At 33.2% G+C, this 25,658-nt stretch overlaps 1 protein-coding gene across 1 annotated transcript in view; it reads right to left on the bottom strand.

Moving 5' to 3' along the window:
* Nucleotides 1-15,801, bottom strand: part of LOC136413893 (Krueppel-like factor 13) — a 70,448-nt gene extending 54,647 nt beyond the window's left edge. The window contains exons 1-2 of the mRNA XM_066397654.1: nucleotides 15,587-15,801; nucleotides 6,838-7,494 (exon numbers count right to left, since the gene is read on the bottom strand). Coding sequence (XP_066253751.1) covers nucleotides 6,838-7,468 — 631 coding nt within the window. The 5' untranslated portion in view covers nucleotides 7,469-7,494; nucleotides 15,587-15,801. The remainder of the gene's footprint in view (nucleotides 1-6,837; nucleotides 7,495-15,586) is intronic.
* Between the last annotated feature and the right edge of the window lie 9,857 nt (nucleotides 15,802-25,658).

Raw genomic sequence — 25,658 nt, 5'->3', positions numbered from 1 at the left:
TTATAAGTAGCAAATACTCCACTGAAATCACTGTGGATATTAACTCCAATGACCTCCTTATAGGGCAATTTCATGTTGCTCTCTAATAGCCATTAAGGGCTACTAGTACTGCGCATTGGACTGCACTTGGAAATTTACGGGATTATCAAGCAGGAACAGTCGAAACAAACTTTGAAGTAACGTTAGTGGCATTAGTTGGGAACATTCCCATAGCGGTAAAATAATTAGAAACACACAAAGCCCCTTAACTATTACAAACACTCACACCACTTGTATGTTGCATTTAATTTATATTTATAATCTTAATGCGCGTGGCAGCTTGAGGCCATTTTCAAATTTAAGGCTAATAACAGTTGAAATTAAATTTGCAAATTTAGGATGTTTTACTGTGATATGAAACAGGCTTCAAGCAAATTAAAGAGAAAATTGGTGTTAGGTTAGTTAATTGGATGAAGCAGAATTGAATGCAGGGAAAGTTTCCAGATTGGAAAAATTTATTCTCGGCTTTCTATTAATTTGAAATGTTCTTATTGCATGCATTTAATAATAGAGATTAGATAATGATAACTGATATTCCATAGAATTCTAACGCTTAACATCTTCCATATCCAACAAGTCCATCTTAAAATCCACTTGAAGTCTATCGAAATTTATTGGCTAGAGTCTATTGAGATACCCGAAGGATATCCCTTTATACTCAAATACTTTTGAAATGGGACAATGACGCTTTATTTTTGGAAATAAGGAATCTATCATCATGTTACCAAAGCTGCAGAGTGGGTATTGTTGATATAGTGGTAGATAATAGCAATGTAATGAAATAGCAGCATTCGTCCAAAATTGCTTCTTCAAAATAAAGGGTATCCCACATTAAAAAAAAAAGCGTTTATTTATTATTTTCTAAAAAACACTTGAGTCAATTTAAATAAAATTGTTATTGTTTAATAACATTATTATTAGTATTACAGCATGTCTTTTAGACATATCAGAGTCCGTCTAAAAATTTTAGAGAATTTCGCACAAAAATATTAATGCCCGACAGATTTTCACAATTTTCATTATTATTTCGAATAGAAAAACTAAAAATACAACTTTTCTAATCGTTCATTTTTTCGTATCCTGCTCGATTTTCGATATAAAAATTAAATTCCAAATTGGTGCAGATAGCTAAACAAACTTTACACAACACAAAAAATTAAAATAAACCCAATTTACTCGCAAGGCGTTTTTTAAGGTTGTTTTTTAACATCCTCTATTTCGGAAATGAAGCAATTCCGGGAATGTATTTATATAAACTTTTTTATTATTTTGATCCAAGAAATATCCGCTTAAAGCAGTGCTGTACGTTTAGGAAATAACTTGCATATTCATCTTTAAAAATCGTTAACTAGGAAGCAAATTATAGAATAGCATTACGATCTGTGTTTTATTACCTATATCTTCAACTTCTAAACTATATTACCACAAATAAAAAATTGCAGTTTTCGCGCATCGGCATCAGTCGTAAAATTATATTTCTTCTATATTTTCTTGCAGTTACACCTAACATTCTATAAACTATTTATGGGGCGCATGACTTTGCTTAAATGACAATAATACGGAATTTTCTTTCTTTAGAGTCGAGGTCGTAACGTTTTATAACGCCAGAAGTCTCATAAGCTTTATTGGAGCTATAACAAGAATTGCCATTTATACCAACTGGCTGCAAAACAACTGCAGTATAACGTAACAGAACTAACAGATATTGGAAGCTTTCGTATTATTTGGAAAATACAGAATTGCAGAAGATGCATAATGACACAAATTGTTGGAAAGCCAAGGTGCGTATAAAATTAAATGTAGAGATGAATGGATGAATAAAATGAACAGGAAAGAAGATTCAAGAGGGTAAAAGCGCTCGACGAGCATGTGAAATATATTTAGCAATAAAGATGTTTCGAGTGCTTGTTAAATGTTTTAGTACAATTTTAGTCCTTTTAATTTCGTACAAAATAATAACATGAAAACTGTGTCAACCCAGGCCACTCATCTGTAAGCATGGCCCTTTGTGATGTACAATACATACATAGGTACTTAAAGTTCTGAAAACAGTACTTTAACGAAGATTTGAAGGCTTCTTTCCGAAAAAAATCTCCTTTTTTATTTATGACGATTAACATTGTAAAGGAGATAAAAAGAATAATTCACTCTCCATACCAAGGAAAACACAGACATATGTTATCAATATCGAGTGAGAAAAGTGACATCTTTATTCTCGCCAAACATGCGATGTATACCACTTAACCAAAGTAGTTTCAGTTTCCATAGCGAAAGTAGTTTTTTTTGCCGTAAATGAGGCAGAAAAACTAACATATTACATGTTTATTAACATGCTACAAAGCAACGGTTTACAAAACAAGTGAGAGAAGTAATATTTTTAATTAATTAATTTATGGCCGAGTACAAGGAAAAACAACATTCATTCCCAGGGGAAAAATTGAATGTTCTTCCCGTAAATAAGGGAATAATGTGCACTTTTGTAAACGACAAAGAATTAATTTGCAAAATAAGGGAGGAAAGTTTAATATTTACTCTCGTCTGTGATTTGATAATAAATATGATATTAAAGTAATTTATATAATGGTGCGGACTCCCCCTCTCAAAACAAAACGGGAGTATTGAATTCTTCCTCAACAATTCCTAGTAGTGGGGTTGCCTAAAAATTTGAAAATGTCATTTTTTATCTTGAAAACTGCTACTTGAACAACAAAACACTAAGAGGTTTTCGTTTTATTAAGAATTCATAAAACATTAAAAAATATATTCGTATTCAATAAGTCAGTTGCATACCATTTTTAAAAAATTAAAAACATCCCATTAAATGGTCGCACGGACACCACTGATGTAGATGGAAATATTCTGCCTACTCCAGAACATGCACATTTACCCCGCCATAGCGTGTCCGTAATTTCATGTCCGTATCCCAAACTGTTTTTGAAGTATTTAAAAAATATTTTAAAAAAGGAATTAAAAAACTCTGTACCTTGAAAACGAAGCGGTTTCGGACCTAACTTTATTCGACCTAAATATTTGCTTTTATAAGGTCTACATGCCTTGAAAGTTTGTCGATATGTTTATGAAACATTTTGTGTATAACGAGCAAATAGGGCATTATTCATATAGGGTAATATTACATTTCATCTAGATGTCCTAGATATTAATAATTTACGTTACAAGGGAAGGAACTGGTATTATTTCCCGTCCGAACAATTGAGTGCCGAGTGTGAAACTACTTTTTTCCCCTCACAGGGCGAAAACAGTGTTTTTCTCGCGACTGGCAGTATAAAACATCCCAGGCACATACAGTAATAATTGTACTATTGACGGGATTGATAGTTCGTTCTGAAATTTTTCTAGGTCAGCTAATTCCTAGCTAAACGTACCTCCTAAAAATCATTCCTTTGTTCCTTTAACCCACTGAAAGTGATCTAGATACTAAATTTAATTCCACCATTGCCCATTCAATGAACGGTTACAATGGAAAACGATCCTGTTAAATATTTAAGGGCGTACATTTCCAACAACAGTTTGGCTCGTTTTATCGCATATTTGGCCGAAAGTGCGAAAATAAAAAGTTGTCGTAAAAATGGTAATGTGATATTTTTAGTTGCCAGACCACATCCAGAGGTCGCATTTTATTCGAGTGAGTCGAAGTGGATGTTGGCCATTTTTATTATCTGCATTACGTTAATGGTGGCCTCACTGAATGTATTTCCTAAGAGATAACGGAAACGGAGGTAGAAAGTTTAAAAAGCATTGCCCAATTAATTGCCCCAAAATGCCTGGAGTATCAGCACTTAGAAACACTCGCCTTAATTAATGTTGTGAAGTGAAGTATACCTCCGTCGTTAGCTCAAGCTTAAGTAATGTCCATTGACTAAATACATCTATTTACCTCATCTTCATTCTGATATTTTATTGGTAATTAACCATTATTACACGAAACTCCTAATTATTGATGTTAATTACACAAAAATAATCGCACCAAACTAATTGTAATATGCAATTAATTTCGGTTGTCACTAGCATCAGATGAAAATTTATAATTCTGACTGTTGCACTCGTTTTAATTACTTAGTCCTTGTAATGCATTTAATGCTGCAACGTATTGATGAATTACAGGACATTGTTACGATGTGGAATCAGTGGTCCAATTGAATACTGTTTTATGCTTTTAACAGTAATTTTGTCCGTTGCATGCTTTTGCCATTCATCTATTATGTGCGTACATTTTCCATAATTGAACTGTGGGAACGTTGTGCAGGATTTATATTTGATATAGGAGCGATTGTTTAATTTTCAAAAAAAAAATGGTAATTTGTGGATAAAATGCAGTTTTAATGAATATGTAATCAGAAATAAATCAGTTTAATCTATATTACACTAATAAATTGATGACAAGATTCATTGGAAAGTTGATATTCTAATGTGAAGAGATTTATTGATGTAATAAATAATATTTGGCAGTCTCGTTTGAAAAACTGAATTGAGAACGTAGAAAAAGCTTTGGAAATCATTCAAAATACCGAGTTTCACGTATCTCTAAATATCTTAGAAACTCTTCCAAGATAATGTAAAAAGTGATTGAAAAAACTTCAAGTAAGCGTTGAAATATCAGGTTCATGTCTAGGATGAATTTATCTGCTAGTCAGGTGTATGATGGTAAATACTAAGTTACTTAATCAATAACCTACGTTTATGAGAGGCTTTTTTTTAATGATCACTCGTTATAACGAATTCATAACGTTCTTAGAACGCTCCTCAGAACCCTCATAATAAACCTAGCATCCAAGAAATATATCAGCCATGCACAATTCAAGTTGAAACTTTCTTATCACCTTTTCTTTTGTCTATCTAAAGAAAAAACAGAACTTCGAGCTGCGCTGAGAAACTAACATTTTACTTCCATAAAACTAAGGGATAAAAATCAAAAAACTAGATTTTCTCTGCTCTATCTCAATTTATCAAATCGCACATCACATCTAACACAAAACGTGTGCCATAAGTCAAATACTTCATTAGTTAAAGTATGGAACCCCTTGAAACATAACTTACTCAATCTGGAAATATCAAATTTCCATTTCCAACAGTACTCGCAACTTGAATCTGTAAAAGGGTCTGGAAACATTCCAGAATTGGCAACTCGCAACGGTAGCAATATGCTTTCTGTATCGAAGTTCATGTCGCTATTAATCAAAGTAAACTTGGATTACTTTTTCAGTTCAACTTTCTTAAGAATATCGTATACTGCCCAACCGTGGAAAAGTTATAGTATCGATGTCGTTGAGGTTGATTTTAGTTTCCAGAAATTAAATATTTATTTATACAGGGGCATACTTTTTCCCCATTGTAATAGCTCTTAGTTAGGTACTTTACTTCGTAAAGCAATAATTCTAGTTGCCTATAGAGACTAAATTCGAAAAACGCTTCGTCAATTAATGTCTATGGTGACTGCAGCGAAACATATGTACAAATCTTCCACATCTAAAAAATTATAAGAAATGAATTCGCCAATTTTCCAGTGATAAATTTTCAAAGTGATCTTGGCAACAGTAGGTATTTTTTTATAGAATAATGGAGTTGTAAATTATAATTTTCCAAATACTGCAGGAACTATAGTGATCCATTTGTATGACCTTAACGTACTTAATCCCAAACTTTCATATAAAAGCTTGTCTATTTTTTTTATGGCATATACTAAAAAAGGGACGTCTATACGGACAATTTAGTTGTCCATTTGTATGACTTTAACCTATCTAAACTCAAAATTTCAGATGAAACGATCAACTAAAATTCCCGAAGTAAATTTTCAAAACAAATCGGAAAAAATGTGTATTTTTTATAGAAAAATATGTTTTAAGAAAAAATCATAACAAAAATTACGCAGGGACGAGTAGGGGAATTCCTAGTGATCTTTTTATATGACTTTACCCTAACCAACCCTAACATTTATGAAGACAGTATTTACTACTTTTTCAGTGGTAAATTATTAAAATAAACCTACGAAATAGCTAGTTACTTATAGAAAGTTGAAATAAGAAGAGTGGAAGAACTGGCCGAAGGTCGAGACCCGATGCGAAGCAGGAACCTTTATGCAATGTTTGACGAACCAATTGTATTTTTTTAATCTTCTACGTGGAGAGAGAATATTATGGTTAAAAAAATTAACAGGCGTTATTTTTACTTTTCGGTTCGTTGCCACGAGCGACGGGCGTTATTGTAACTTTACGGCCCGTTGCCATGAGTGAAAGGCTGCGAAAATAAAACGACGCCCGCTGGTTGTAAACAGTTTCGATCCATTTGGGCGTCAGATAATTACTTTTAGGAAAATGGGTTTGAAATTTTCGCTTTCAAAATAATGCGTGTGCTTTTATGGGTACTAAGGGTCCATTTATATGATTTTTTCTTTTTGGGCGTATTTTTTGAAACCAAATAAGTCTCTGTATCGAACAATGGAATTTTGACAAATTTTAGTGCATTAAATATTTTGAAAAAAGTGTAAAATTCGAATACAAGTTGAGGTTTAACAAAGTATCTCTTGCGAAAAAAAAACAATTAAATGTGTCGTATTTTGGTAGACAATACATATAAAATAGTATTAATCATATTCAATCTTTTTGGAGCCATTGTTAGTGTAGTTTTATTAAATAAAATTTTAACACCCCAATAATAGAATAATGTAGATATGGGAAACTAGTGCCTATTATTTTCCGAGATTTAAGATTTTATGTTAAAGTTAAAGATTCTCAACTGCAATTCTTGGCACTCACTATATGGGAGGAATAATATAAAGCTTACCTGTATGGGTCCTTAGGTGCGCTTTCAAATGACTGCTTTTCCCATAAGACTTATAGCAACCTTCATAGGAGCACTTGTGCACTTTCCTGGATAGCTGTCCACTGTGTCTTTTATTTGACTCACTGCGTCCCACGGAAATCTTTTTCGACCCAAAAATTTTGTCCCTTGAGTTCAGCTTTTTCTCCATTTTACTTCTGTTTATATGCAGAGCCATTACCGACACTTTCTTTCGCTCTCTTTCCAACTTCTCCTTTTTAACTTTATCAATACTGGAAGACCTCTTTTTCTCCTTAGCAACATCTCGCTTCTTGCTTTTTTTTGGATAGTCGGATGGTACTTCAGGCACGGGTTCTTGCTTGATTTGCTTCAAGTCCGTCAGAATCCTACTGACCATATACGAGGACGATTTGGTCGTGGATAGACGATCTTTGATGTTATTGTCTGTAGAGTCATCTAGCGATGGAAACTGGTTTTCTATGGGTGTGTCAAGTGGAGAGCTGTTTTTTAAGTCTTGTTTCTCGACGGACTCGAGGGATTTTTCTTTGTATGAGAGGTCTAAAGGGGCGCTGAATTGAAATCTGCTGTTGGAGAGTTGGACGAGGCATTGTGCTGCGAAGTTTATATCGTCCATGCTGTCTGATTTGTTAATCCATGAGTCTAGAAAATACAAATAAAAAAAGTAAATTTATTATGTCTTCTTCACCAAATCTCATTCACATCAAAATACATTAAATTACCAAAATTGCAGCAACCTCAATGATTATTACAAGAGAAATTGTTTTTTGTTTTCTTCCTTCTCAACAACGCACTATCTCAAGCTTTTGACCTATGATTATCTGATGAGTGCAAAAAAATATGAAACCGGTAACAGCCTAGCATGGCCTCGTGACGCAGCATGGAAATTCATGATAATGCACCCTATGATAATGATTCCATAGACGTTAATTCTCTTAATTTTTATTTTTATAATTTTTTTCTAGGTTTTAAAAATAGTGCCAGATTAATCATCGAAACGTCAAGTAAGGTTTTCGTATGAACTCTTATTAAAAGGGAGTAAGTGTTATTCTTCTCATCTCTTCATTGCTTGTGTGTGAGGGGTTATTCGGACACAAAATAAGAGATCAAATTAACAATCCGCCTCAAATGGATACAAAATATTTATAGGGTAATTCCATTTAATTCAAATTATTGCACATTACTTGAGGTTACGTTGTGTTGTCCCATAACATTGGTAGGATTGTTCCAAGTTTCCAGGTCAAACTATTAATAATGTAAAATTCCCACACAACCAGGTCTGTCCAATAGTTTGTTTATAAGGTGTTTAGGGGTTTTATCTCTAAAACTTTTGAGAGTAAACATTTCTTTTGCAGAAAAATTTGAAGGTCGGTCCGCGGTAGATAGTAAAAGCAATATAATTCTGTGGGCAAAAATATTAGCAATTTTTGCGACATATTAGATCAAGATATTCTCCTTGCTGCTAAAATACTAAATTCGGAATAAAGCATAAAGCACACCAGGTAAAGCCGCACAACCCCACTAATTACGTTGTTCTTGTGCCTATTTTCCTAATCACTCAGCGCAGTGTGCAGAATTCCTGCCGTGCCACACCCAAGAGAACGCCCTTTAAAAAAAATGAGTCTCGTAAGAGGTTCATTGTGATGGAACTTTCTCTATTATATGGAACTTTTGCCCGTGGAAATTCCGGCATGAGAAATCGTTTATGAAAAAGAAGTCTTTGAAAACACAGCCCGAACGGCGTCAACGCCTGCAAGACCCGTCTTTGTGATAAACTTGGCAGTGAACAGAATTGAATGGCGTTTTTGCACTATTATTTTAAGGTATGAATATTGCATCAGAAGGAATAATGGAAATTTTGTCGTATGGGAAAATTCAAATTGAGTTCTTGGTAACGTACGTTAGAAGTGTTTTTGATAGATAGTCCATTCATTTCTGAAGAAACTTTTACACAGCGAGGATTATTTGGTTTGGAGCATTCGATGTGTTCTTGTAATTTGTTACCATTGGTAATATAATTTACAGAAAGCCGCTTGCCGTAAACTGTGGATTCACAGACAGATTTAAAAAATGATTCCTTCTGAGTAGGCTTTTGCCCGTTGTTTTCCAAAAGTTTGCGTTATTTGGTACCAGCAACCAACACAAAGAAAACTAAGGTAATATCAAGGAAAATATACGAGTAGATATCATCCTGAAATGCCTATTTTCGAGTATACTACACTCGCACAAAATATATCATTTTGTCCGTCGCTACAAAGGCTTCTCTTTTATATCTTCCTCCTCCTTTTTGATAAAAATCTTCGTGCTTGCCTTTTGTAGACGGTTTACATACGTACAATGCCCACGGCCAGATGTCGGCAATGATACATAAACCCTCGTTACTTTATTGTCGTCACATTTTTAACGCGAAATCTTTTAAGGCTTTGTGTTCTTTGAAATAGTGGACGTATCGCAGTAGAGTATATCTCTTTGTGTATTTCGTTCATCCAGGAAAAGGACATCAAACATGTCTGTGATAGTTTATGATCTGATTAAAGGACACCTCTTTCATTGTTATCCATTGTTGGGGTATATGTATACAGTTAAGGTACCAGTTTTAGGATATTTTTTCACAGATGTTCGTGTTATTACATCTTATTTTACATTTCAGGTAATAAACTTGTGAAAAACTCTACATTTTTTAAAACTTTTATTCGATTCAAAGTAAACTAATACTCGATCATCTAGGAAAATAGACATTTATCTGAAAAGTGCAAAAGAGATGCTTCACCTCATGATGAAGTTGTCGGCCCAACTGCCCCAAAAACGCGAAACTAATGAGTAAAGAGATTTTCGCATTACACCTCATGAAGCTTTCTTCTTTTAAACACTTTTTAGTTGTCGAATCAGCTTAAATGTATTCTCCCCCTACAAGCGACTTATCAGACTGTGAGGACGGTTGATCAAATTATATTCTAAGCTGTTTTCCGGATTTAGAAGCGGACTGGAAAAGAACTGGATGTTTCGTTCAAATCTGCAGTGGGTATTATGAAAAGCAATGAGGCAATAGGCGAAATGTTCTGTCGTGTTTTACGACTACCATTGAAAAAGTGATTGTTCACTGGAAGAGTTATGGTACGCTAAAGATCAATAGAGCAATTCGCTTAAGAAATAGTAACGGTTTTCATAAAAATTAAAAGGGCATCCTAACTCACAGGAGATCACTTCGCCCATTGCCACATCGCCATTGACCATGCCCGCCTGCTGTGCTGGCCTCCAGAGTCCATTCGATTAATTATTAATTAACATTTTATTAATATTAGAATGTACTATGTATCATATTAATACGGCTTAATATCTAATATTCTAGGAACTTTGTATGCGTTAAGTGTTTAAAGGCAAAAAATATTATTTGCCTCTATGCAAACCTCATTATTTCCCCGTAAATCTCAATTATGTAGATGTATAAGATAAAAATGAAAGTCTGCACAGGAAGAGGTAGCCAGCAGGTTCAAAAATAAGTTTTTTTATCAGTTCCAACAGCAAAATTGGCCTGTCAAATTCAGCCAAGCGCAAAATTACGTGCCTAGAAAACCTATTACCGTAAATTTAAATTATAATCCGCCTTCATATTTATTCTAAATTCTCCTAACAAGGCCGAATTAAATTTTCATCTCGTGTGTTAAATGAGAAGGGGCTGGGGTAGCACTTGGACGAATGTGTTCCCGTTAACCTCCGGAGCATTTAACTAAATAGGTCGGTGTCGATCTAATAAGTTTGAGAAAATTGAATTTGTGCCGCTGCTGTCGGTCTTGATTTTAATGAGATTCTAGAAACGTAAGAGAAATTTCGACCCCTCAATAAAGTTATCAAAATTCCCCGTGGGTGGTTATGCGGGATAACACCTAGAAGCAGCTTGAATACGACTAGAGTGTAATATCGCTCGGCTGTGGAAAATCTTATTTGAAAAATGCATTGTTCATTATAGAGAGACCCCAACAACAATAGTACAATTTTACGAAAATCAGAAACTCTCTGATATAAATTTTCCGCTATATTTATATAAAAATTTGTGGCGAAATACGAACGGACGAGAACGAGTATTGTGGCAAACGAAAATAAAAGGCGGCCTTATCAGTATTCAGGTCGATCTCCATCATTCTCTACGTGCTGGTAAAACCACAAATCACAGGCAAAAACTATCAGACCGAAAAACAAGCTACCTATCAACCGATTGCGAATAAAATAATTTATGAACCTCGAGAATTTCCGAACTGATCTTGAAGAAGATTAATGAAAAGAATCTTTACAGGACGTTCACAATGTTTGTCCATGTTTGCTAGAAGGGAGGCAAACCTAAAACTTTCACAAAGCTGTCAATATTCCCACTGAACCGAGTAGTCTACACATACACTACATATTGGAAGCAAAAAAATCGTACCGTCTTCTATGAATATTTTATAACTTATATGTCATGTTTACGTATATAAAGCATGTCTCGATATATCTACAGAAATTTGATTTGAACTCCCCCAGGAAAGACCCGACGAGATTCAATCAAGATATAATATTAGTCTCGAAAAGCAACAAAGATATAAACAGAGGTTTCATTATAAAATAAACTCATAATAAAAAGTAACAACATTAAGTAGGATATAGTAATAAGCTATTTACAGAGGACGTTAACATGGTTTTTGGCACATGCTTCATCTACCACCTGCATTAGTTATTATTCAATGAAAAAAGTAACAAATATATGCACTTAATAAACTTCAAAGCAGGATAAAACTGCAATACTGCTATATAACTAGCAAATACTGAAATTTTTAGGTAGAATAGTTTCCTGCCATATTTTCGTTTCATACCTTCTAGAGATCTGGACAAGCCTTCTTTTGGAGGATTAAGTATGAAGGAATGTAGGCCTAGCCCAACTTGTGTCTGAAAGCGCCTCAATCCGTCACGACCCGAAGAAACATCAAACAAGAGTGCCTAGTCGCCTACGAACTCGTTCTTTTTTCACACGTCGGGTACAATTTTTTTTGCTATATCACATTTACTATATTTTATCAACTACAAAATAAGGAAAAAAAAACCAAAGATCCCGTTTGTTTGTATCAGCTCTTTTATTGGAAATTTTCATGCTCCATTCTTTCATTCACATAATTCAATAAATTGGACCCAGCCTGAGTAGCGAAGCTTGGCCCAATACGAGTCTGAAACCGAGTTTCACCACACAGGTCGAGTATTGGCCCCATCGAGCTCACTTTAAAATATTTGCATGTAATAATCTTTTATAGAATATTCTAGATTTTTAGATAAATTGTATTTTTTGTTAGTATAGTACACGTCTCCAAGTTGGAATTAATTCGGAATTTTGAATATCAGGTTAGTTGGAAGTTATTGTCACAATACATATTTATGATATACACATCAGTTAAACGATTACGTCCTCTCAAATTAATCTCTCCGTAAAATATTCTATTTATCCAATTTTAGGTTTTTTTGGAACTTTCAAATAAATTACTGAACTATTGTGGACATGAGTGATTTCTGGTACAATTACGCCTTAACGCTGAATTTTTCAATTATTTTATTTCAATACACGATTTTATCATATGCAGCCAAGTACAAAAAAAATCAACAATGTATTATTGTTCTACTTAACCTTTACTTAAGAAACAAAGAAAATATAAATCGTTTAGTTTTTGCCGTTTGTCTTCCACTTTTTTTAAAGACCGTGACCAATACCTGAAATCAGTGAGAAAAATATTGAAAACTCGTATGATACATAAATACTGATATATGAGATTTGATTTATTAGCAAAATACATATGTTTATATAACGCTTATTCACACTACCATGTGATCTAGCTATTATGAAATTGAAAATATTAAATTCATCAAAAATCAATAATTAGCAATTGTACGAATTGCCATTATAGTCATCAGAATTTGTATTTTATCCTTCTCACTAATGTGTGCACTTTACCGTACTGGTTGGAGTACGGAAAGCACTACTTTACCCCACATGTTATAAAATAATTACATCAGTTAGTAGGGTAAATTTGGTATTGGTTGGTTTATTGTACTCTCTGTATATACTACCCGAACTACCCGACGACAAAAACGAGAGAACGAAAGGAAAACGACAGTCTCGTTTAGTATATTATATTTATTGACATAACAAGTGTGGAAAAGTATCACTTTTCGCATTACTTCTAGATTTTTCACAAATTTTTAAGTGCTTAAAAATATTACCTATGTATTTTTGTACAACTTTCAGAATGTGTCGATGTTGGAGATTGCTATAATAATAATAACTCTTCCAGTTTCATCAGGTCAATCACCCCTGTTATCTTCTTTCAAATATTTTCAAGAAAAATACATATTCTCTAATATTTTTGGTTCTTTCGAATTTTACTGTAAATTTATTCAGCATTTATTTTTATAGAGTTTTGGACCTGATTCTAAGATAGGGTTTATCCAGAATTGTGTCAGTTACATTAGCTTACTTCACTGAAATTTATTTAGCCTATTATTATGTTAGTTTATCAAATAACTAAGCTTTTACCGACGGAACAAAATTGTAACGGCAGTTTATTCTCCGTCTTTCCTCGAACAAAATAAAAATCCCCTTCATAAATTGTCCATATTTCGATGGTTTCTCGTAGAAAATAATTAACTGCTAATTGCAAATACGAGTAATTATATTCGCAAAAAACATTCTCCACAAATTTTTGCTTAAATATTATAAATGTTACCATTACTGGTAACTGAGTTTCTATAAAATTGGGATATTATTCTTTATAATATTTTTTAGTTTCGGAGTTTATCCAGGATTGTATCAATTTGACCAGATTTATTAATCAGCTTAATCTTAATAACATTATTTCCAACATTTTCCAGACATTTTTCTACAGAATTTTGCTTATTTTTTCTTAAAATATTGTAGATATTCTTCTCCTAAGTAAATGAATTTGCAGTAAAAAACGGTAGGAGTAACTTGTTCATTTTAATTAACAGACTAGAAAAGTTAATAAAAATCTCATAAACAAAATTAAGTGAATTTAATTTTTATTTATCTTCTCAATATTGCATTTAACAAATTTAATGGTAAACTAAGATTTAAAAACCACATTGCCAAATTTTAGTCAATTTTGAAATATTTATAGAAAATCAAAATTGTGTGTTAAAATAGTCAAACCAACATCCCAACAATGATAGGATTATAAGTTCATCATCGTGGCTTAAAGTATGCAGAGTTCTTTCTTTTCTATGTCATCTTCGAAGGTTGGAAATGATTATTGTGAATCTAAATTTAGAACTTGATTGATGAGAATTCTCTCAGTTAATCTTCTTCTTCTCATGCATAATAATACCTGAATATATCCTGGAATAACCAAACGCCACATGGCAAACCAATTTTGTGTTATTAGAACTCACGTGTTGAAGGTGTCACCAGTTTTTATTTTTACTACTTTTGATTATTTTCTCTTTCTCCCCTATTTTTGTATAAATACATATATATATATATATATATATATATATATATTTATTATATATTGTGTTCATGATATTTTTCGGATATTGGTAGCATTGAAATTCGCATATATACGTATGTATTTGTTCTTGTAATATTGACTAGAATAATACATTTTGTTTCACCATCTATTTCAGGTTTTTGATGATGATTTAATAGAATATAATAGTTTTTAGTATAGGTATTATTTGATAAGCATGTCTTTTAGCATTGGTGATTATTAAAAACTTCACGAATCAGAGTATCTTGCGTCTTTGACAGTTTTTGAAACATTGAAGTTTAAAATTCCTCATTTTTCCTATTTTAAAGATTTATAGCCCGCGAGAATTAATTAGGGCCAGGTCGTTTTTAAATCGTCAGGTGCTGAGCATCAAAAAAGATGAAATCTACCTCATTTGTCTAAAGCATTGCTACATTTCATAAAGAAACGTGGAAATGGATCAAAATAGCAGAGCTTTCTCTAATTTCTGTTTCCGGATTTGCTTCTTTCACCAGTAGTAATTTTGCCTATTATATGAAAAGAATACATTTATCAAGAACTATTGTTTCAATGGCCATAAATAATAGAAGATTTATTGCAAGAATTTCTGGTTCAAACAGCCAATCATTCAAGTGCTTACATCCGCCCCTGGGGAAATTGAGCGAATACCCAACTTAATGGAACATATTGCTGAAGGTCTCGATTACAAATGACAAACATTCAGATCGGACAACTGCTAATTTTGCCAGCGATGTAATAACCTAATGCAGCTAATGGATTGTACTAACGCTAAAACTTCCCATTCTGTAACGACAGGACAGGAAGTTGTCAGGTTTAGAAAAGTCCTGGATGTTCCAATAAATGCCTAAAATTTTGAAAACCCTTATGACTTCGCGAAAAATTCATTGGATTAGTCAATTCAAAAAAAAATTCATTTCTGGTAAGAATAATGCGAAATACGCAAAGGAAATAATTGACCTCAGTAAAGTGTGTGAGATAATTAAATGCCCTCCTGTAAAATGCTCTTAATAATTTAGCTGAAAGAATAAATGATTCAGAGAGCAATAAAATGCCAGAACAAACTGTCCCCTTTTCATGAAATGTGAATTATAATCCACTAGATTATAACATGCAAAAACTAGGCACATTTAAGTGGCTTATTAATCTACCCAGTTTCCTTCGGCTTGCCTGCAATGTGGCACATAAACACTTTCAGAGTAGAACAATACACCTACCCGAAGAACTATATCTATAATCACCCACACAACTATCCACAAGCACTAAAACCCGATTTCGCCCTTGGTTATATTCAACATGTAAAAGGGAGGCGTAACTACCTGCGTTCGGTAACCGCTACAGCGAAAGAGTGCGATCCAGAGTGGCAACAAGTTATCCAGAGTGATCGCGCCGGCACACTGCTCCACCGAGAGAGAACTGGACGAGGGAATCTACCCCTCCTATTTGTATTCCCACCTATTCCCGTATTGCTCTCCGAGCTTTCTGCTTATTCTGGATTAGCTTTGCCAAAAAGTTTATTATATTACGGCCGCACCTGCGGCACTCGGTGCACCAGTTTTAAGATTCTTAAGAAGCAGTTCTTCCGTTTTAATTAATTTCCGAGGAACCTCTTTTATTCTTATTGCGGTTATAAATTTGAGGCAATTTGCACAATGGGGAAAGTGTTGCTTGTTGTGGGAGAAGAGTTGCAGCGGAGGATTTTCCAGTTTTTCGGGTGATGAAGCTGCCGGCTTTATTGCCAACGAAAGTTATTTTTCAACGATTTCAGTGGTCGGTTTAAAAGGTTTTTTGATTAAATATTAAATAAATTCTTCATTCAAGAATTTTTGTTTAGACGAAACTATAAGAGTGCGGAAATATATGGTTTTTAAGCAGTTTCCAAAAGCAACAAATTCTTCAGATATTTCTATATTATCAGAGTGCTTTTTCGGCATAATAACAGATCTAAAACAATGTTATTTTACCTAAAAGCATATTTAGCAGTCATATTTTCAGAAGCAATTGTTAGTTTTTAACTGATAAAATCACCTGCGAGTGTATTTAAATGAGGAAAATAGATCTCATGAAGTTTGTGACATGAGCTACAATTAATTGGACACAAACAGCAAAGGCTTACTAATCAAATTTGAAAAAATCATGTATGTATTAAAGGGAAATCATGCATTAACGGGGGTATTAATCAATAGTTTTGTATATATTAAACGTGTTAATACTGAATCGATGGAAATGACTATTAAATATGAGAGATATCCTTGTCCGTCCTGGTGTAACAAAACATATGCATAACGGACACTGACGTCCGTCTTGGCACAAAGTGTGTTAAAAAACCATTAAACGAAAATGTTGTTTTTTAAGGATTTTTCTCATAATATGTTTTCCTTTGAATAAATCCAATCAGTCAATTGCAAAAGGTCTTTTTGCTCAAGCAAAGAAAACGAATCTTTCTTTTTACTGAACCAAATAGCAGGTCATATTCATTATGTTACTAGAGGGTTCTAACGACTTTTTTTATTATTTTTCCTATAACAAAGATGAAGCGAGTTCTTGGTAAGAAAACTGTTTTTATACAGTTTTTTGACAATGTTTCGTAGCTCTAAATATTCTTTTCTTTACAGTTTCCGTGATTTATAGTATCATGGTATTAACAGATAAAGGAACAATTTTTTGCCACATAAATCTTCTTTCGCCAGAATTTAGACGAGACATAATCCTAACTAAGCCATACATTTAAGTCGTTCTGGAAACTTAATTTCGAAATTTTCCTGTCAAACCGAAGTCACTTTGTCATACTCGTTATTTGTTAACGGTAACTAGTAATGTGTTTTTGAGTCTGAATCACAAAAAAAAATCTATTTCTTTGTGCATCATTTTATGTTTCTGTGTAGTTTTTGAACTAAATTTCACAGCGTAAAAAATTATTGCTCACGATTTCTTCATCCTGTTTTAGACAGTTTCTGCTAATAAGAAGAAGGAACTGAACAAGCTCTTTTGGGTGGTTTATTTTGTTCAATACTGTTTCGTTTGAATCAGACATCGCTGCCCTAAGTAATATTTTCAACCAGTTTCAAAGACTCAACTTGAAAACTTTTATAAACGTAGAAGTCACTTTGTCATGCTCGTTATGTCTCAGCAGTTTCAGTGACACCTTTTCGTGTTTGAATTAATAAGGATCTCGAGTTGAACTGTGAAACCTTATGTTTTTAGTTTCGATTTCACCACCTTTAAATTATCCCATCATTGAACCCATTTGAAATAATTTGAAAGATTGTTTTAAGAAATAGTCTTAAGTTTGAATTTCTCTGAAGCTCTTTTCGTAACTTTTGATTTGGAGATTTTTAATAACTTTTAACTTTCCAGCAAGACTTCTGCTACGTTTTTTCCTAAACTTTTACCCTATTGGGACTTGATTAGAACTTGCTACATGTAGTATTTTCACCAAAAATGTATCTTTGCGACTTAAAGTTGTTGCATGTAAACTTGTATTTCATCGGTTTTTGAAAAGCAAAAAGGAAACTACTTCTTGGTGATTTTAATTTAAAACTCTCATGCTCAAAATAGATTTATAGTCAAATTATACATTTTAACCTGTTATTGGGTAAATTTTTAACGGGATTTCACAGCTCTAAACGTTTCTTCTTGATGGTGTTTGTGCTGCTTGCAATGAAAGAAAAGCGGAGAAAATTGAAGCGGAGGTTTCTCCACGTTTATTCGAGTTAAAGCGAGATTTTACAAGGCATTCTTTCAAACTTTCCAATAGTTGCAACGGCCTTTTTTGTATGGTTTTTAAAAGTTAAGAGCTTAATGTCACAGTCCAAAGTAATATTTTCAAATTCTTGATATAAAATCCTCAGTTTCGAAAAGCCTTTTATACGATACTCACCGTTTTAACCTTGTTGGTATAGGGTTTTCTATGGGTTGCTAGAAGATAAACTATTTTGAAAGGTTCCTTTGGAGGAAACTAACACAATTACTGTTTTAGTTTAGTTTTTGTGTGTTATAGAACTATTTACAACAATTTTTTTCCAGAAACCCATTTCCAAATAGTTTATAAATGCTCATGCAGGAATTGATTTATTGGTCAAAATGTTCTGGTTCTAGGTGATCTAGTGACTCATTGTTAAAAGCTTTCGAGGTCGAAATAATGAAAAAGAATTACTAGGTTGAAATTTTTTATTTTTATGGACAATACTCGAATATTTCACATTTCTTGAATTAGTAATAAATATTCAACAGATTTTTTATGCATCAAAAAGGAACAACGTTTTGTCTGATATTCTAGGTTTTCAGGCAAGTATTGGAGTAAATCACACAGTTATACTAATTACATTTTTTGATATTCGAAGGAACATTTTTAATTGTTTTTGCATACTATGAAGCAGCTAATTCTTGGCTGAAATACTCTACTATTAACTCTTTCCTTTTTCACAGAAATTTTTCAATCAATGTAAGATTAAAAAACTTTTATCGTATCTTGTATCATCAACTCCGCATAATCCTAATCTAAATATACCTAAAAAATGAACTCCTCAATTAAATTCATTTTAAAAAATTCCTTTATGTTTATAACAAAGACACATTGCAATCTAAAACGTCTTCGGTAAATTTCCTTGATTTAAATGCTGACGAAATAAATTTCCAAAAGTAGTATGTTCGGTTTAAATTTATGGTTTGGGAGTAAAAAGAACACTTCGATTTTATGCAGCACAAGAAGTTGCAAACAACCCGAAACGAATGCGGCAGTTCTGCATACCATGCATGCATTTGGAAATGAAATACAAAATTATTCCACAATCTGATTAGCTAAATTTTGGGTGAATTAATAGTTCATATAAATAGCTTTCAAGAGTCGATAGAAATTTTCCTTTATTCACCCTAATAAAGGCAGTTACATTTCAATCATTTTAATGAACGTCGTAATTCACAAGGAATGTATGAAATCTTTTCATATGAAACATAAAAAAATGTAAGTATCTTGTACCAAATGTGTATTTAAAGGTCCATAAATATTCATTAGGAGAATCTTAAACATGATATATATTGGAAGTTATCAAGTAAACCTCTAAACCTCTTTGCTCATCAATTTCTGTCTGAGATCTCATAATGCTTTTCCAGTTTGAAAATAAAGTTTACATTCTTTAATAAACGATATCATATACCAATTTCCCAGTTAGACCACATAAATTTGTGTTATTTTATTAGCTTTTGAATTAACCCTTACTTCGCAAGCTCAACAACATATTGTTGGTTTCCTGCAGTTCCTATAGCTTTGTGTTATTGCCTCCACAGCAGAGATTAATTCGACTAATTAATTCCATGCAGGCAATATTCCTGAAGTGTAGAACTATATAGCGGTTTCAAATATAATTGCCTATTCGGATGCACGATTATCGCCTTTGTTGTAAACCTGATAAACCAACAAAACAGGCTTATGGATTTTTCAATGAGATTAAGTCCCAATTTAGGCAAAATAAATCAAATCATGTAAACGGTAACAGTTGGTATTCTGATGATGTTATAAATGCCTGAGGGGCTTTAATTAAGTCAGACATTAATCAAATCACAATTCTCTATGCGCGGCAGGCAATGAATTGTTAAATTCCAAATATTGTTGGGGGGTTATTAGTGAATTAGTAATTATCATTATTTTTATATTGTTTAATATCTGGCGCTAGATATTGATACTAGAGAGAAATCAATTAATTTTAATTAATACAGGAGATTTTACGTATTTCAATTCAGCCAGGGTAGGAGAGTTTATTCAATTTTTGCGGGTTAAACTCTAACGTCGGTGAAGAAAAATGAGGCTTAATACCTGAAATATCAGCGAGTTTTAATAAGATTTAAATCTTAAACACCTGGTTGAAGAATTACGGGTACGTACCGAAAAAATTATGAGGTCGTAGAATATAAGTTACGTGAACGTAAAATTGATAATATAACTAAAGGAAAGAAATTAATTACCTTTGATAGAACACCGAGGAAAAAAGGTAATTTAGCCAAAGGCGAATCCTAAATCCACTTGGTTTTCACGAAACACCGACGTTTAAAAACGAACAAGGAGTTTGGAGGACTCTTTGGGATGGATCAGCGGCTTACGCACAATTTTCCACACAAAAACTAACCTGAAAAGTTAAATCCATGTTGCGCTACTAAACTCATTCTGAAAGGAAACTGATAAGTAATTTTAAAACTCTTTAACTTTCCTGTGTTCTCGACTAAAGTCTGAAAAAGTTTCAAACTTTATCGCATCTCTATTGTCTTAAAAAAGATAAAAGTTCAACAGAAAAATACAAAATGCCAAATAGCCACCTACCTAGTGGGTATCTATGATGTAAACCCTAAATTAATGTAAGTATTAAAGTAAGTTCAATTAAATTAAGTAAAAAAATAAGCAATAATACCCAAAACGTTAGAACGCCACAACTGCGACTTTGCGGAGATAATTTTTTTGGTGTTCTTAAAATTTTTGGTAGTGCTGTCGAACGTTTAATAGTACATTTTCAAGAAATTCTGGCAGGACGTTTTGTAGAAAACGCCTGTAGACAAGTCCCGTTAAACGATTGGATAGCAGGTATGACCCAACCAAATGATCACCGATGATACCGGCCCATACGTTAACAAATCATCGTTGAAGATGACTTCCAGCAAATATCGCGTGTGGATTTCCTTCGGCTCAAACCTGAGTATTCCTACTATTGAATATGCTATCTCGAGCGAACTGGCTTCATCCGTCCATAAAACAAAACGTAAAAAATTGGGTTGCTCGACAATCTGATGAAGCAGCCACTAACAAAACTGAACTCTTGGCTGATAATCGGGTGGAGTCAAACCTTGGACTTTTTGTAAATTATATGGATAGAGTTGTTGCTCCATATGCCACATGCATATCTGCCAGTTCTTGAGTTTTCCAGAAGCACCAATTACTGTGATAAATTTTTAAAATTTGCAAAATTAACGAGTGAATGTGTCGAACTAACGTTCAAGAATTTCTGTTATCAGCCTTGGCTAAGATAAACATCTAGCAAAAAGTACTTAACAGGGCTATTCAAGTACAAGGGCGACATTTTCATACACTTTCTGTAGTGCTATTTTGTATAAACAAATGAAAATAAAACGCACCAAAACTCGATAAAACACATTTTTACACATACTGTCTCAAAGCATCATAAGGCCGCAGCGCCTTACGGAGACATTTGCGGACACAGATTTTCATACCCAAATATCTTATATTGTTGTACTGAACAATCTCTAGAAGTTTGATCCCATAGTTCTGAACCATCTTGCATATGGACACCTTCACATTCTTTTCGCTTCCCCTATTTTCATATTTTTTTCTGAGTTCTGAATCTTATTAAAAGTTAATGGCATCCCTGATATTTTACGACTTTTTTCATTTCCCTATCAAAGCCGACCTAGAATTCTACTATGGATTTCTTACCATGTCTGTATTTTATTTTCAACGATGCTTACCGGTCTACACATTTTGTCCTTTACAGGGCCTATATGATAGAATTAACGACAATCATACACATTCAATCAAATATTTCACGAACAAATCTGGTGTTAGCAGTACTTTTCTGGTTAAGCGAAAACCTTTATACCCTTCATTTAAATTCATATTAATTTCCTCTAAAATAGGAATATGTGGAACTAAACTTCGAACAATAGATTTACATTCCAATAGGTCTGAACGCGAAGTTCTATTGTGGCACACATATAGAGTTAAATTTCCAATATCGGTGTTTATGATTGCAAAACCCAAAAAATTATTATCTGAAATTTTCGGTTTTGATTTTAAGAGACTGATAATTTACAGTTGACGATTTCATTAGTCGAAAAGGCATTTGATTGCCTCTTTGATTATTCATGCCAGAAACCGAATAACAGAAGTTTTAAAGTGATCTACAAATTTTAATTTCCATCGAGTAATTTGCTTTTACAAAAGTTTAAATTAGAAATCGGTAAAAGTTTAATTTAAAGGCCGCCGATGAGATCAGTCGTATTTTAAAAATAACCGAACTTGCATTTAGTTAGTGGAATTTGATGTTGCCGAATCAGGATTAGAAAGAAAGAATGTTGATAAAAGTATTACTAAGATATCTTATGGTAATTAGATATGATTTGGCAGGATTGTTTTACTGGATTCAGACAAGTAACCGTAATCAAGAATAGAGTATTAAGCCTGTTTATTGGGCCGACATCACTTCAAATGCATAAACTAGGAACGTCGCCATAAATTTTCCAGTTTCAGGTCACGTCGCTGACAGAGCAACATGTCGCCATTGTTCGTCTGGAATGGTTGAATTGCAATTTGTGACACCGCCCGATTGAAGTGAGAATGTTTATTAGGGAAACTATGGTTATTATAGTTTGCACTTTGTATCTATAGAACAAAGGAACGTTGTTGAGAGAACGAACGATTTAGGCGTTTCAATGGGGAAGCAAATGAAGCGCTAGAAGCCGAATCCGATTCAAATTCTAGTTAGGAAAATAATTGATATAGTTAATTAATGGCTGTGTGGCTCAAGTCTGCTGAAGAGTGAGGTTTATGTAAGTGAACGGAGGCGAAGGAGTGTATTATACGAATACGATCTCAGATGTCTATTGCCCACCATGCGTATAATTTAAGGTCCTTCATCTTTATTTCAGATATTTCTTCTTCCTTTTGCCTTTTTTTGTGGAAATAATTCCTCAGGTTGTTTCGCACTCCCAAGTTGTCAAACGCTCGGATAAATACCATTTGAACGTTCCAAATTTTAATTTTACGGTTTTGTTGTTTCCATCAGGCTAACAACCCCTACTTGTATATGTAAAGCGATATTCTCAAAAAGTTAATAGAAAATATCGGCAATCTGCCAATTCTAATACGAAGCAGGATCGAGCCCTTTCAGACTTTGGACCTGCATACACCAGCAGTTTTTTTCCAAAACTAATTGCAAATAAAGATTTTTTTTTGCAAGCTCAACCCACCCTCTAAGGAAGCTCGCCTTCAAGTGCACCAAAAATCGCTAACCTCTTCTGGAAATGCCCAAAAATTTCAGAATATTAGTTTTTTTTCTATCTGATTTTCGCTTCTCAATCATTCATTATGTGGAAAAAATTGAAAACCAGCTTTCAGTTTGAAGATATATTAGACAAACTGCTGTGTGTGTCGCAGAGATTATTGAAAGACGCTCACGTGTCTGTTGGAACACAAAAACTCATGAATCTCTGTAGAACAACCTGGCGCATTCCATTCTTAACAAAAATTCTCCTCGCAAAGACAGAGAAGCCACATTTTTATTATTTATGGTGCCATTGCGGATCTAAAGCACGGCCATTACTCTTTACGTCTGAGATACGACTTTTAAAGTAATGACCTGTTTTGATTATTTATTTTGTTTCCACCTAACTCCTGATTTATACGTCTAATTTCTGGTTCCAGGAAGGAGATAAATAAGTTTACGAAACCTTTTGACGTGACAAACTTCAATTCATTGGCCTCCCTCCAAGTTACTCTTGAGCCAAGTATCAAGTAAAATATTTTTAAGGAGATTTTTTACGCTCATCCTAAGCTTTCCCACCATTTTTGTTTAATAGAAAAAGCTGTATGAGCAAAGAAACTGCCATTTTCCGCGCTGTGTGCGCCTGGACTAACAATTATTATCCGCTAGAGTGCCTTCGAAAGGAGAACGGCACAAAATGAGCGCATAAAAAGACCATAAAAATTTAACGTAATTATTTGTAACTTGGGGAATATTTTCCCTAATTTAGTTGAAACTACATTTCAGTGACGGCTAATGGAAATGAAAAGGAACATTTTGTTTCAAGTTCCGGAGATACTGAAGTAGCTAACTTGAATCATAAAAACGTCATTATAAGATAATATATTTTCTGTCTTCCTTTATTCATATTGTTTTGAAAATTTCTTTAAAGTTTTATTTATGGGCCAAAAGTGTAGTAAGCAGAAAAAAATGAATAAATGAATTTAAAGTCTACGTTTCTTTGAGAAAACCCTAATACTGTTTTTTTTTTAACAATTATTTTTCAAACTAACGTATTGTGATCTAAGTTATGATAACTCCGCAATTTTTTTTTAATAGAAACACCTACTTTTTCTCATTTACTCGTAGAAGTAGTTTTTGATTAATATAATCATATTTCACGAGTCACAAACTTATTTCTGTTAATTTAAACTATGCATACTGGGAGCAAAAAATATCTAATTCCACTAGTGAAAATATAGCCTGGTAGTTTGGTGTTGATCCAGAGACATTACCCCTGGATTCGCCGCTAACTGTAATATAATGTTATTTTTAATTTTTTGGAAAACATTCATTTTAATTCAGTAAAACAACGATGCACAAATTATAATTTTCAAGTAAAAACCAGTCGACAACACAATTTGGAAAATTGCTGTACTAACTGTCCCAAATTTTACGCGACAGCAACTATTTTAAAACCTTGTAGAGATAAAAGAATGGTTTAAATAGGAAATTTACAAGATGCCGGCGAAGGTATAGACTGGATACAATTTTAAAGATATGGAATATTTCACAAAAGTGCACTAAGACTGAATTTTTTTGTTTTAAATGGAACTTCCTTTGTATTTTCACATTTTTGAGATTCTTGTAACATTTAATGTAACGTACCCTATTTCGAATCTTAACTGTGTTTTGCACTTTCAACCGTCATAAGTTTCAAACAGTTTGAGCTATGCAAAGTGGTTTTTACATACTCATCATATTTTTTAAATACCCTTCAAATTACAAATTTGATTTCTGTCAAATTGTTGGTTACTCTTAGACAGTTGTCAAATTTGATATTTTGATTCGTCTTGAAAACTTGAGATTAAAATACAAAATCTATTTGACCATAACTCAAATCATTCTGAATTTACGATGGTTCAAATTGTGAAAAATGTCATTTTTCAACCGGTAACATATCGAAAGCACTTGAAGTTCGGAATAGGATACGGTATATCAAATGCTATTAGAATTTAAAAACAAATACAAGAATGTGAAAATGTACAGGATTCCATTTAAAATAAGAAAGTTAAATCCTCATGCATGCGTTGTGCAACCCCATATGTTGAAACTGATGTTCTCCCTGTACCTCTGAATTAATTTTTTATTTATCGTGTATTAATCATCAATTTTTTAAAATTGGTGGATCTAGAAACATTATAGCACAGAAAGTAACAACCTTCAACATGAAAAAATCAGAATCCTACCGAGAAAGGTAAGAAAAGTCAAAAAGCTAAGAACAGAGTGGTCTCTTCTCACCAGGCATAGCAAAAATTCGTAGACG

This window comes from Euwallacea similis, chromosome 15, assembly GCF_039881205.1.
Source record: "Euwallacea similis isolate ESF13 chromosome 15, ESF131.1, whole genome shotgun sequence".
Classification (NCBI taxonomy): Eukaryota; Metazoa; Arthropoda; class Insecta; order Coleoptera; family Curculionidae; genus Euwallacea; species Euwallacea similis.
Note: the sequence above shows the minus strand (reverse complement) of the source record. Positions and strands in the feature narration are given on the sequence as shown.